The 12,424-nt window shown below is 53.7% G+C and overlaps 1 protein-coding gene across 14 annotated transcripts in view; it reads left to right on the top strand.

The window, feature by feature from the left end:
• The window catches only part of LOC119505784 (ral guanine nucleotide dissociation stimulator-like), a 94,981-nt gene extending 87,070 nt beyond the window's left edge, over window positions 1–7,911 (top strand). For 9 of the 14 annotated variants that reach the window (XM_037798708.1, XM_037798716.1, XM_037798704.1 and 6 more), the window contains 9 exons: window positions 74–267; window positions 870–929; window positions 1,691–1,884; window positions 2,145–2,917; window positions 3,080–3,201; window positions 3,778–3,970; window positions 4,173–4,388; window positions 5,657–5,771; window positions 7,131–7,911. In XM_037798708.1, the coding sequence (XP_037654636.1) occupies window positions 2,207–2,917; window positions 3,080–3,201; window positions 3,778–3,970; window positions 4,173–4,388; window positions 5,657–5,771; window positions 7,131–7,279 (1,506 nt within the window). In that variant the 5' untranslated portion in view covers window positions 74–267; window positions 870–929; window positions 1,691–1,884; window positions 2,145–2,206 and the 3' untranslated portion in view covers window positions 7,280–7,911. The remainder of the gene's footprint in view (window positions 1–73; window positions 268–869; window positions 930–1,690; window positions 1,885–2,144; window positions 2,918–3,079; window positions 3,202–3,777; window positions 3,971–4,172; window positions 4,389–5,656; window positions 5,772–7,130) is intronic. The other 5 variants (XM_037798711.1, XM_037798717.1, XM_037798706.1 and 2 more) reach the window with 5 other exon arrangements.
• Window positions 7,912–12,424: the final 4,513 nt, after the last annotated feature.

Raw genomic sequence — 12,424 nt, forward strand, 5'->3', positions numbered from 1 at the left:
CCTGGGGGAGGCAGCCCTACACCTCCCCCCAGTGCAGCCGCTGACCATCTGCTCCTTCTCTGCCCCATCCTAGCGTGCAAACACGCCGGCCCAGAGGAGGGTGCAGGACAGCCGGGAGCGCACCCACAAGGAGCGGGCTTTGGCGAAGCTCTTGGAGCTCCTGGTGCCGGCCGTGCAGGAGGGTGACCGAGTCTACGTGACAAACTTGCTAATAAATTACCGGGGCTTCCTCTCCATTGAAGAAGTCCTCGACCAGGTTTCCAAAAGGTGGGTGCCCCCCTCTTCCATCCCCTGACAGCCCTGCCACCCGTGAGGTGTATGTCTGGGGAAGGGCACTGCAGCCTCTGGCCTCAGTTTCCTCCTTGGGAAGTGGGGTGGGAGAAGGACCAGGTTCCTGAGGTCACCGTCAGGACTCAATGGGAAGGTGCTCACTGTGCTAGGCCTCAGAAAGGGGTGTCAGTGGGGAGGGGCTGTCAGCATTTAGGAATCTCCTCTCCATGAGGAGAAGCTGTGCCTCAAACTGACCTCTGGAAACCTGTATTCCCGTTCAGAGGAGGTTTGAGGTCCCATCTACATGGACCCTGTCTCCGATGTAGCCTGGGCAGACAGTGCTGGGGGCCGGCAGAGGAGCCCCAGGCCCTATCTGAGAAGGTTCAGTTCAGGCCTCACTCATTCCTCAAATATATACGAAGGGTCTACTGTGTGCAGGCCCTTTTTAAGGCACTTAGCCTACTTCATTGCACAAAGCTGCAAACTTGTCTGCACTTCTGGGCTTTCCTTCTAGTTGGGGGGTCAGAGAGCAGCACCAGGTATCATCATTAGGAGTCGCACCCAGAAAGTTACATGTGACACCCTCGTGTCCCCTCTAGATATGCAGATAACTGCAGTTTTGGTGATGGGGATGGAGGTGGCCAGGAAGGCTTCAAAAAGTGAGTGAACTTGGGGCGAGGAGAGGGGGCTCCTTCTTCACAACCCAGGGTGGGGGTGGGGGGCTGGTGGCAGGAGCGACTGGGCAGAAGCCTGGGTCCCTCTCCTCATTCCCACATGCGAGTAGAAGCCAGGACCCCATCCCCTGCAGGAGAACCGGACTCACAGTGACTCGTGGGAGGGTTCCTGGGGCACTGGGTGCAGACACCACCCCGGGTCTCAGAGCCCGTACCAGCTCCACCCCAGCTCTGCTTGTCCCTCTAACACCCTCCAGCCGCAGTTCCAGATCAGTGGGTGTGGTGAGAATGCAGCTCACAAATCTGCCTCCATGCTTAGTCCTGCGAGCCTAGCTGCTGGAGGGCTGGGGGGAGCTGTCCCATGCCCTCTGGGGGACAGTGACAGTGCATGAGAGTCCCTCACATGGCTCACAGAGAGTGAGGCACGACCTCAGGGCATGAACTCCAGACTGAGGGGCCACGAGGGCCCGGGGCAGGCTGAGGCAGGGGGACAGGCTCTGTTCCTTCATCCGGCAGAGACGTACAAAGTTCCTACTGTGTGCCAGGGCTGTGCCATCAGACAGCAGACACAGCCCTCCCTGTCCTCATGAAGGGTCTGTTCCAGGTGAAGGGGCCCAGGGGACACAGATGGAGAAGTCTGTCTTCTTGTCTGACCCAGGGACCCCTACCCGGGAGGTGGTCATCAGAGGGCAGTGTGGCCGGAAGGGCTGTTCCCCTCACCCTGCTGCCCACCCGTCCACCCCCAGCTCCATCTCCTGCCTCCTGCTCACCTGGCTGGAAGAGCTCCCGAGTGATTTCTGCCAGCACCCAGGTGTTCCCTGCCTCAAACAGCTGGTGGCATTTGCGCAGGTCGCCCTGCCTGGGTCTGCCCTGGAGAGGCGTGCTCAGGACCTCCTTTCTCAGCTGGAGCCCACGGAGCCCAGTGAGACCGAGACAGAGGGTGAGGGCACTGGGGGTGAGGGCACATGAGAGGGTGGGAGGGGATGGGCCTGGGCCTCACAAGGAGGAAACTCCAGAGGTCACCTTTGGGCCCTGAGTAGAAGGGAGCATCAGACCACTCACTTGGGGAATTGCACTTTGGGAAGGATTCTTGGGGGTGGCATGCTTGGGTGGGGCTGATGTAGAGCCGTGCAGTCATTTCTGCCTCTGGAAAGGCATATAGATAGCCAGGCCTGTTGCTGCATCCTCCTCCTCTTCCAGCTCCCGTGTCAGACCCAGAGGTGAAAACCAGTGCAGTGCCCCCTCCAGAGCCAGTTCCATCGATGGCACCAGACATCATACCAGCTCCAGAGGCGGAGGCACCTGTGGCACTGCCTCCAGTGCTGCATGCAGTGGGAGAGCCACTGCAGGCTCGAGAACTCCAGCCTCCTACTCCTGCAATGTTCATCCCACCTCTGGAGTTGGAGGCAACGCTGAAGCCACCTGCTGTGCCATCTCCAGAAGTTGCAACATCACCTGCTGCAGCATCACTGACAGAGCTGCCAGTAGCTCTGAGGCCACCTCTACTGCCAGAGGTCGAGGCATTTATGGCATCTGATGTGGAGCCATCCTCCTCACCAGCAGACTCACCATCGCCAGAGCTGGAGGCAGCTCCGTTGCCACCTCCGGAGGTGATGCCCTTCCCCACTGAGGAGCTGGAGCCAGTTAACTCAATACCAGCAGCCTCAGCTCCACAGCAGGAAGTGGCTCCTGTGTCCCCCATACTGCCACTTTCTGACCCAGCACCAGTGCCACCTCTGGACATAGCACCTGTTAACTCACCAACCGTGGTCACAGCTGCAGAGCAGGAGGAAATACTCATGTCACCTGCAACGCCACTGGCAGAGCTGAATTCACCACCAGCTCTTGCTGCACCACCAGAGCCTTCCTGCTGCTCCCCTGCGAGCCTGGAGCACGGTCTGAAGGAGGTGAAGTCCCCCCTCTCTGAGGACCCTCCCAGGCTGGTGGCCAAACAGAAGACACTGATGCAGGTGGTGAGCAGCTGGGCTTGGGTGGACTTGGGAGGAACTTTTCTGGCATCGGTGTCCCTGAACTGCCACTCCTTGCCCTGGAGTCCAGTGATCTGGGTCCAAATCCCAGCTCCACCATTTGACAGCCTGGTGACCTCTCCACCCTCTCCCTCCCTCTCGCCACAGGGAGACCAGGTCATGCCGAGGATCCAGCACCTCCAGGCGGGATCCAGCGAGACCCACTTTCGACCCGTGGAGCAACTTGGGGCCTCTTCTGGGGACATGGAACAGCTCAGCAAGGCCGAGTGGTAAGGCCAGGGCAGAAAGTGGACAGAATTGGGGGCATCTTCCGACAGGCCAGGTCCAGAGAGCCTGTGGCCCTGACTCTGGGTCCCATCAGACCTGTGGCCCAGGGACCCCTGGAGCACCCAGACTCCTTCTGATCAGACTCTGGGAGGGAGCCCTGAGCTGTGGCTTCTGGTAGCCTCACAGCAGCCATTTGCCCTGTAGCTACCACTGGTCTTGTGAGTTGGAGCCCCCAGCCCTGTTGACCAGCAACACACCCTAGGCCCCAGACCTCCCAGGGGATCTCAAGCCTGGGAGCACTGAGTGCGTTCCCAATCCAGGGCTGCCTTGAACTCAGTGTCCCTTTAGGCTAAGGATGGGCTCAGGGTGTTGACTGTTCAGTATTGGGTCCCCTCTCCACACCTGAGCAGCCCCGAGAGTGTGTCAAGTCCACCATCATTCTGGACCTTGGTGTCCCTCAATGAAAATAGGAGATGTTGAGGGAGCTCTCTGGTTGGTTGAGCCCAGAGGACAAGGGGAGCATGAGGGTGTAGACTGTGTCCCTGGTAACAGCCCAGTTAAGACACCCTTCCTTTCAGCCCTCAGGAACCCAGTGCCAAGCCCAGCACTAGCAGCAACACAGAGTCGAGTGCCCAGCTCCAGAGTGGCCCTGACTGCAGCAGTGGGGATGCAGCTACCTCATTCCCTGGACACGTGGCTGACACCTCGAAGCCAGATCTCGAGATAGGAATGGCCCTTGTCACCGGATGCCCTGATGGCCAGGAGAAGCAGGTGCCTGCCCGCTCCTTCTCCCTGAAGGCTCTTCCCCAGGTCCCCCCTTCGAGTGCCCATGTTCCCCTCTCCACACACACTAGAGGGGTCAAGGGGTCTCCAGTAAGAAACAGAGCTTCTAGAAACCCCACTGGAGCCTGCCATTTGCCAGAGGTGTCCTGCAGGCTCCAGGGTTGCTTCTGACCTCGCTGTCCCCCCACAGGTTGGGGAGTTGACCTTCCTGTCATCTCTGGAGTCACCTGGTGTCACCTCAACATCCAGTGGCACCACCTCCTCCTCAGCCTGCCCCCTGCCCAGGGCCCCTCTGAGCAACCAGAGACCCTCGGCCTTGCCAATTTATAACGAGCAGGTGGGCAGCTGCTGCATAGTCCGAGTCAGACTGGACATGGACAACGGAAATATTTACAAAAGCATGTTGGTGAGCCGGGTGGGCAGCTGTGTGTGGGGGCCCCTCACTCGTTCAGACAGTGAATGTGGAAGAACTGACATGTTCCCTCCCTGCCCTCCTGGAGCCCACAAGCTAGCGGGTTGGAAGGGACAGAGACACACACAGATCCCGAAGGAGCAAAGGCAGGTGTTCAATGTCAGTCAGGGCTGAGGACGGTGGATGTGGGTTTGAGGCTTCACTTTGAGGTTGGACAGCCTGGGATGACCTCACTGAGGCAGCCCCTGAGGGTGGGGAGGGAGGGGACCACCAGGAAAGGCCTAAACTTGAAGTGTGTCTGACCCAACTTCGGAGCTGTCAGGAGGCCAGTGGTGAAGGAACAGGGGTCGGGGGCATGAGTGAGGTCAGGAGGCCCCAGGGGCTGGGTCACATCAGGCCCTGAGTGGTGCAGACCCTGGGAAGCCAGTTAGGGGCTGCTGCTGTCAGCCAGGAAGGGAGAGGAGGGGCTGCCCCAGGGCAGTGGAAGTGAGGGGACCAGACCCTGGATAGATCTGCCGATCAGCCACCCCAGCCCCTACCCACACAGGCTGGCTGAGTTGTCGTGCTACACACCTGCCTTTCTCTGCACTTCTCTTGTCACCTGGGTCTCAGGTGGTTGTAACTAAGCTGTCACTTGTGTGACTCTTCATCTGAGCCTGGTTGGTGCCCAGGCACTGGGGGTGAGGCAGCTGGTGTGTGTCCCCTGAACCAGCACAGGCCTGGTGTGGGGTAGGCCTGTGGGTGTCCAGCTCCCCCTCCTCACTGACACCCAGACTTGGACTAGTTGTTTTACTTGGAGTTCACTCACATTGTGATCCTGGGGAGGCGTGTTCAGGAGGGCTGGTCCTGGAGTGCAAAGGTGGCCCAAGGGTGCTGGGAGGAGCTCACAGAGAGTGTCCACATCTGTCTCCAGCACCATCCTCTATGGCGGCATCTGTCCTTGTGGCCCTTGAGGGGGATGAGCTGTGCAGACTCAGGACCAAGCGGGAAGGGGCTCTGTTCTAGGGGAGGGAGCTGTAAGATGCATGTGCTAGTCTCAGAGGAGATGCAGAAAGAATGACTGGAAAACATCACCCTCATTTCATGAAGGTGGCCCAGGGGGGTGGAGGAAAGCCGTGGGGCCCCTGCACACCCAGGCTGATGGGAGGCTCAGAGCCCTGTGCTCCCTGGGGTGACAGCTCCAGAGGGACCCCGGCCACTGCCCTTGTGGGAGTTGGCTCCACAGCCTGAGCCCTGATGGCCTGTCCCCCGACATGCCCCAGCTGACCTGCCAAGACAGGGCACAGGCCTTTATCCGCAAAGCCCTGGAGGAGCATAACCTGGAGGAAGAAGATCCGGAGGACTACATGCTGGTGCAAATTGTTTCACAGAAAAGAAGTAAGTCAGGTGGCTCTGGAAGAAGTCCTCTGTGAGCGGGGCGGCCTCAGCACCCCACTCCCAGCCCCTGGGACCCAGGCCCTCTGCCCAGAAAACCTGTGAAAAGGGAGGTGCTCAGCATCTTCGTGCCCTTGGTGCCTGCGGCGACTGCCCCTGCCGGCTCCTTCTCCCGGACATCTGTCCTCCCTGGTGTGTCCAGACAGTGGGGGTCCTAGGGGAAAGCTGACATCAGTGAGATCCAAGAGAGGCCTCTCTCCTTGGCCCAGTGGGCACAAAGCCAAGTTCACGGTCTCCACTTTGAGGGCACCCTCTAGCCAGCAGGGGATCAGTTGTGCATCCCAAAGGAACAAGAGGCTGTGCACACCAATTTCGAATATGAAATATTATAATGAAAAAACTGAACAGACTCCTCTGATCCCCTTCAGAGGCTCCAGGAATCCACTGAGTCCCCACAGCAGTGACTGAGAGCCAGGCAGCCTGGGGTCTGGGTGCATGGGGCAGTTACTCACGCCCTGTGCCTGTTTCTCATCCCCAACGGGAGAGGAAACCACTCCATTTGAGAGCACACAGTCTATCCACACACCATAAAGGGTAACTGTATTTCCTTTTTGGTGAGCTGGTCACACTTTCTCAGCCATTAGCGCGGGGAAAGACTTCCGACACCCTGGAGGTGGTTTTCTAAATCCTCTCTCATCTTCCAGCACCATTTTGGTGAGATAGGCAGGGTGGGTGGGACCCTGAGTTTCAGAAAAGGAGGAGTGAGGCCTAGAGAGGATGAGGACCTAGAGAAGGAGCCACGCAATCAAACCGGGAGCAGGGAGTCCGGCCCAGCCTTGTGTCCCAGCAGGCTCTAGGCCAGAGCAGACAGGTGGAAAGGAGGTTCAGAGAGGAAGTCAGTGCTGGCTTAAGGTTCCCTGGGCTTGGGGGCCCCCTGGACCCCTGCTCAGGAGGCCTGGGCTTGGCCTGCCCTTCCTTGGTCCTCAGTCATCTTGCCCTGAGGAGTGTGGGATTCAGGAGAGATGTCTGCATTCTAGAAGGCTTCCTCCAGCTCCAAGATGCCCAGCAGGGAAGACATCTAGGATTGGGGAGTGAGGTGTCCAGGTGGGGGAGCCTTTGACAGCTCTCTCCTGAGGTTGACACTGGTGAAAACAGAGTCCCCTTTTAACTAGATTTGTTGGTTCAGTGCTTCTTGACTTGTTTTTGGGTGGGTGTCATTCAGAGGGGTCCTTGGTGGTCTTAGACCAGGATAGTGGGACTTGTGTCTCTTGCACAGGTCTGCCCTTGTTGGGTGCACAAGGGACAGAGTGGTTTGGGGTCCCCCATGAGCACAGCTGACCACCTGTGTTTCTCTCCCCACAGGGCTGAAGATTCCAGACTGGGTGAATGTGTTCTATGCCATGGACTCTTCAGGCAACTATGATTTGCTCCTGACTAAGAAAACCTCTGCCAAGGGGAAGAAAGGGAAAAAGGGAGGCCTGTCCACCCTTTTTCAGAGGAAGAAGAAGTGAGGCAGCTTCTCACTGGCCCTGACAGCTGCCAGCCTCAGGGTCATCTTCCCACGTGTAGCTGGTTGGGTGACTTCACCGTGCCAGGTGGGCACTTCCCTCCCCACCAGCCAGCTGAGCCCTCCCTGCCCTGACTCTAGTTTCAGCCCTGAACCTCTCCTCCTGCTGGCATCTCCCTGCCCCTGACAGCCTGACCCAGACTCCTGTGGACCACTCGCTGCACCCTCCTCGGGCCATGGGTCCCCACACATGACCTTCCCTGGGGCTCCTGCCCTGCCTCACCCCACCGCAGTGTTCCTCAGGCTGCACCAAACATTCCGCCATCAGGACCTCCCAGGAGTGAGGCTTCTCCTCCCACTTATCCCAGGCCCTCATCCCGGGGATTGGAGAGGCCTCTTCACTCCGTAAGGCTTCGCCCACTGAGGGAGGAAGCACCCAGCCGGGTGCCACAGACCTCAAATCTCTAGCCATGCAAGGGCCATGCACCACTGCTTCCGGGGCTTTATGAGACTCGTGGAGATGTTGTTAGTGGGCGGGCGTATCGGTGAGGATCAGACAATTATTGAATTTTTGTATATTGGGCAGAAAATATATACCTATTGGAGAGGGGTAATTTTTTTTTTGTATATAGGAAATTTTAGGCTTTAATATAATATTAAATCTTTTCTTCAAGCTTGGGAGTTGAGGGTCGGTTCTTTCATGTACTGTGTTGAGATGAATGAGAAGCTGGCTCTCATCTGATGATTCAAATAAGAAGTCATGCAGGGTTGTCAGTTTATTGTCTGTGAGGGAACAGAGAAGAGCCAGTGAACCTCCCGTGGCTTTCTGAAGGATGCACAGGTGCCACCTCTTCCCAGAGCAATTGCCAGAGCAAGTGTCCATTTTGGTGTCAGTCACCTGGCCAGAAGCTGAGTCTGACCATCTGAATTCCCTGGCACTAGAGGTTGAAGGACCTTCGTGATGGCACAGCCAGCATCTCAGATATGTGGGTATCTTTCAAAGTAGCATTTGCAAGGACCTCAGTTCTCACCTGGGTCCTTCTTAGGATTGCAACTACATGAAACATGAGAAAAGCAAAACTCCAGAGACAGTAAACTTATCCGAGGTTGTCATGAGTCTGGGGTCTGGTCAGGATAAACAGGTGGAGCTCAGGACATTTTTACGTGAGTGAAAGTGTTCTGGATGATTCTGTGTTGCTGAAAGCATGACATCATGCATCTGTCCAACCTAGAACTGTGCATGCAAAGAGTGACCCATAAGGTGCACCATGGGTTTCCTTTACTAAAGATACATCCACACTGGTTTGTTAATAAAAGATATTACTGGAAGGAGAAATTCAGGTTGGGAAAGGTTATATGGGAATTCTGTATTTTCTCTGCATTTCTTTGTCTTGTGAAGTTAGTATAGCTTTATAAAGAAGTTTATTATTTAAAACACACCCAAAGAACTTCCCAGAGATTGAATTCCAATCCTTCTATTTGATGGGGAAATTGAGGCTCACTGGGGCTTGGTGCTACAGGAGCTGAAAGTGAATATTTTCTCTTGTGTGAACCTTGCTTCCATCCCTTCTTTCCCCCTCCCCTTGCTCTCTGGGGATGGTACAGGAAGTGTCTGAGGGCCCTGCCCTGCCTCAGAAAGGAGGGAGTATTCACTTAACCAGAAGGCACCTGCAGTGCAGGGCAGATAATTCTGGAAGGATTCTGCCCCGGGTCCCTGAGGGAGGGAGTGGTTTTGTACAAAGACCCTGTGCACATGCACCAAAGGGTCCCATTCAGTTCCCGAGCACTGTAAGTGGGCCTTGTGGGTCTTTATGGTTTGGCTCAATGTCTTTTTTGTTCTCCTCATATATCATCTCTGTGTAAACTGTTGCACACTGAAGAATCCTACTTGAAGTGCATGTGCTGCCCTGGACCAGGTCTCCTGGATGTAGGGTTCCTACATCCCTGTTTGCAGGACTAGTCCTTGTCTTCATAGGCATTCTTTTTTTAAAAAAAAAATTCAGTTGTATTGAGATATATTCACCTACCATGCAATCATCCATGTTGTACAGTCAACTGTTCAAAGTAACCATCTTATAGTTGTGCATTCATCACCCCAATCTATTTTTGAACATTTTTCTTACACCAGAAAGCATCAGAATCAGAATAAAAAATAAAAATAAAAAAAGAACACCCAAATCACCACCCCATCCCACCCTATTTTTCACTTAGCTTTTGTCCCCATTTTTCTACTCATCTATCCATATACTGGATAAAGGGAGTGCAACCCACAGTGTTTTCACGATCACACTGTCACCCCTTGTAAGCTATATTGTTATACAATCATCTTCAAGAGTCAAGGCTACTGGGTTGGAGTTTAGTAGTTTCAAGTATTTACTTCTAGCTGTTCCAATATATTAAAACCTAAAATGTGTTATCTATATAGTGCATAAGAATATCCACCAGAGTGACCTCTCAACTTCCATTTGGAATCTCTCTGGCACTGAAATTTTATTTCATTATATTGCATCCCCCTTTTGGTCAAGAAGATATTCTCAATCCCACAATGCTGGGTTCAGATTCATCCCTGGGAGTCATATCCTGCATTGCCAGGGAGATTTACACCCCTGGGAGTCAGGTCCCATGTAGGAGGAAGGGCAGTGAGATCACCTGCTAAGGTGGCTTAGTTAGAGAGAGAGAGGCCACATCTGAGCAACAAAGAGGCACTCAGGGAGAGACTCTTAGGCACAATTTTAAGGAGGTTTAGCCTCTCCTTGCAGCAACAAGCTTCATAGGGGCCAGCGCCAAGACAGTGGGCTCAGCGCATCAAGTCATCAGTCCCTAATGTTTGTGAGAACATCAGCAACAATCCAGGTGAGGAAGTCCAACACCTCTGAATTCTCCCCCAGCTCTTCCAGGGGCCCTGAACATATATTTTTATTCTCCACCCAAATTACTTTAGGATGTGTTGCTATTTCATTCTAATGTATACAGACCTACCGTAGCTCACTTCCTATTCAAAGCTCCATGTAATTGTAGTGTTTGAACAAACTGACTGTAGAAGTTATATTGTTTAGAAAATATAGATCCTACTCCAAATAAACATCTCTTCCCTTGGTCTCACATGGAAGTCGAGGTTTGAATATAGTTTCAACCTTTACCCTTTGGCCCGATTTGATTTAGTCTTAACCAGATCTGCTTTATTCATATCTCTAATTGAAGTCTGGGCTCTATTTCAGCTTTTTAGCAGTTGCTGTATGTGTTAATACTGATATTCATATCTGCTGAGCTCTAGGTCTGAGTTTCAGGTGTAACACAGATCTCCAATGTTCTAGAGACCAATCAGGTTATACATAAGGGATCAACATCTCAGAGTTTGGAGACAGCCATTACAATTCAGGAATAGATTTGACTGCTGTAAGAGCTTACAAACTAGGGACCATTACAATAATCATTTCCCTGTTAGGCTGTGCTCTAAGATTCAATTCTGAGTTTACACATTGTAGTTACCACAGGCATTCTTTTGGCCATGAAGCTTGGGCAGTAAAACCCTAGAATTTGAGACTGGATTCGAGACAATTCCTGTAGCAGCACAGTAGCATGTACAGAGAATGAATGAATGACGGAATGATTGAAGGATGAATGAGTGAATGAATGTTAGAGGTAAATGATCTCTATCTTTGTTTCCACAGAAATGGCTTTGATTATACAGTACTTTACCTGAATAGTTGTTGGTCTTAACTATATAAGTGTTTAACTAATAACAACTATAATTCTGAGACGTGTTTGTTCTCAAAAATTTCAAGGAGTGTGTTTATACAGTTACTTCTAACTATGTCGCTAGCATTTGGCTACCTCTTACTGCTTCTGATTGTACCTGTATGGTCTGTCAGATGTGCAAAACCTCCTGCACAGTAGCCTTGAACTCCCACCTGTTCATTGGGCTGCCCTTGTCTTTACTACTGAGCTTTCTACGTTCTCTCTGGAGATGAGCTCTGAGCATCAGTGGAGAATGTGAACTCAGACCCTCTGCTGTTGCTCCTCTCAGGCAGCTCCACAAAAGGGGCAGGACCAGTGGTCCCCAGAGGTTAGGGCCTGTAGGGTTGGTGTCCTACCCAGGACTGCTGGCCCATAGCCCTTCTTTAGGCTGGTCCTCTGATGTGCACAATTGGCCCCAAACCCAGGATGCAACTGATGAACAGTCTGGAGAGGGTCACCCCAGACCCACAGCACCTTGTAGAAAGCAGACAGTGGTGGGCACTGGGGAACGCTTTCCTGAAAACAGAAGGCTGCCAAGGGCAGCGCCCTTCCAGCAGGACAAGAAGTCTCAGCCAGGGACTCCGGAGTCTCCCAGAACCAGGGCCACAGCCTACCCATCATGTCTCCCAGCCTCATGAGCTTGTGGGGACTGGGTGCTAACTGTACCCACTGCACAGCACTGGGTGAGGACCAGAGCACAGGGAAGGACCAGTGTTGGTGATGAGGTGGGATCCTTGGGATAAGGGATTTCCTGTGTAATGAGAAATCTAGGGAAGGAGGAGCTGGTTTTGAAGTTAATGCAGAGGCTGTGTTCTCCCACTGTCTGTGGCTGCAGTGACCTACAGAAAAGAAACTGTGGCTCATGAAGAGGTGATGTTCTCAAAGCCACAAGCTCAGGTCTCCTGACTCCAGAGCACAAGCCATCACCTGAGGATTTGACTGATGTCCTGCTTGGCCTCAAGTGGCAGCCGGGTGTGGTTTAACAAGTTGGGCCTCAACACAAGGAATGGGGTTTTAGAAGTGTCTGAAAATACCATGAGCAACTGAGCAGGTTCCCCCACAAACCCCCAGTCAGCTGTGGGGGAGTATGGGACCTAGGAGCTGAGAGCAGAGAGGGGCCCACAGGTCCCCGCATCCTGGGTTTGCATCTCCCGGGAGGCAGGAGAGGGTGTGTGGTGACACAGCAGTGGTACCAGTTAGCCTCGCTCCAAATCCCAGCTGGCCTCTTTCCAGGACAAATGGCTTCAGTGTCCTCTCCCTCTGTTTCCTCATCTGCAAAATGGCAGCTAATGTATGGTCTACCTCCTAGGGTGTTAATACACGCAGAGCACTGGCTTAGTGATGCTACCATTCGCTTCATCTTCTGGATGGGTAAACAGGGCTCTTGTGCAAAACTGCACAGCCAGTCAGT

The sequence above is a fragment of the Choloepus didactylus genome, chromosome 10, assembly GCF_015220235.1.
Source record: "Choloepus didactylus isolate mChoDid1 chromosome 10, mChoDid1.pri, whole genome shotgun sequence".
NCBI classification, from domain to species: Eukaryota; Metazoa; Chordata; class Mammalia; order Pilosa; family Megalonychidae; genus Choloepus; species Choloepus didactylus.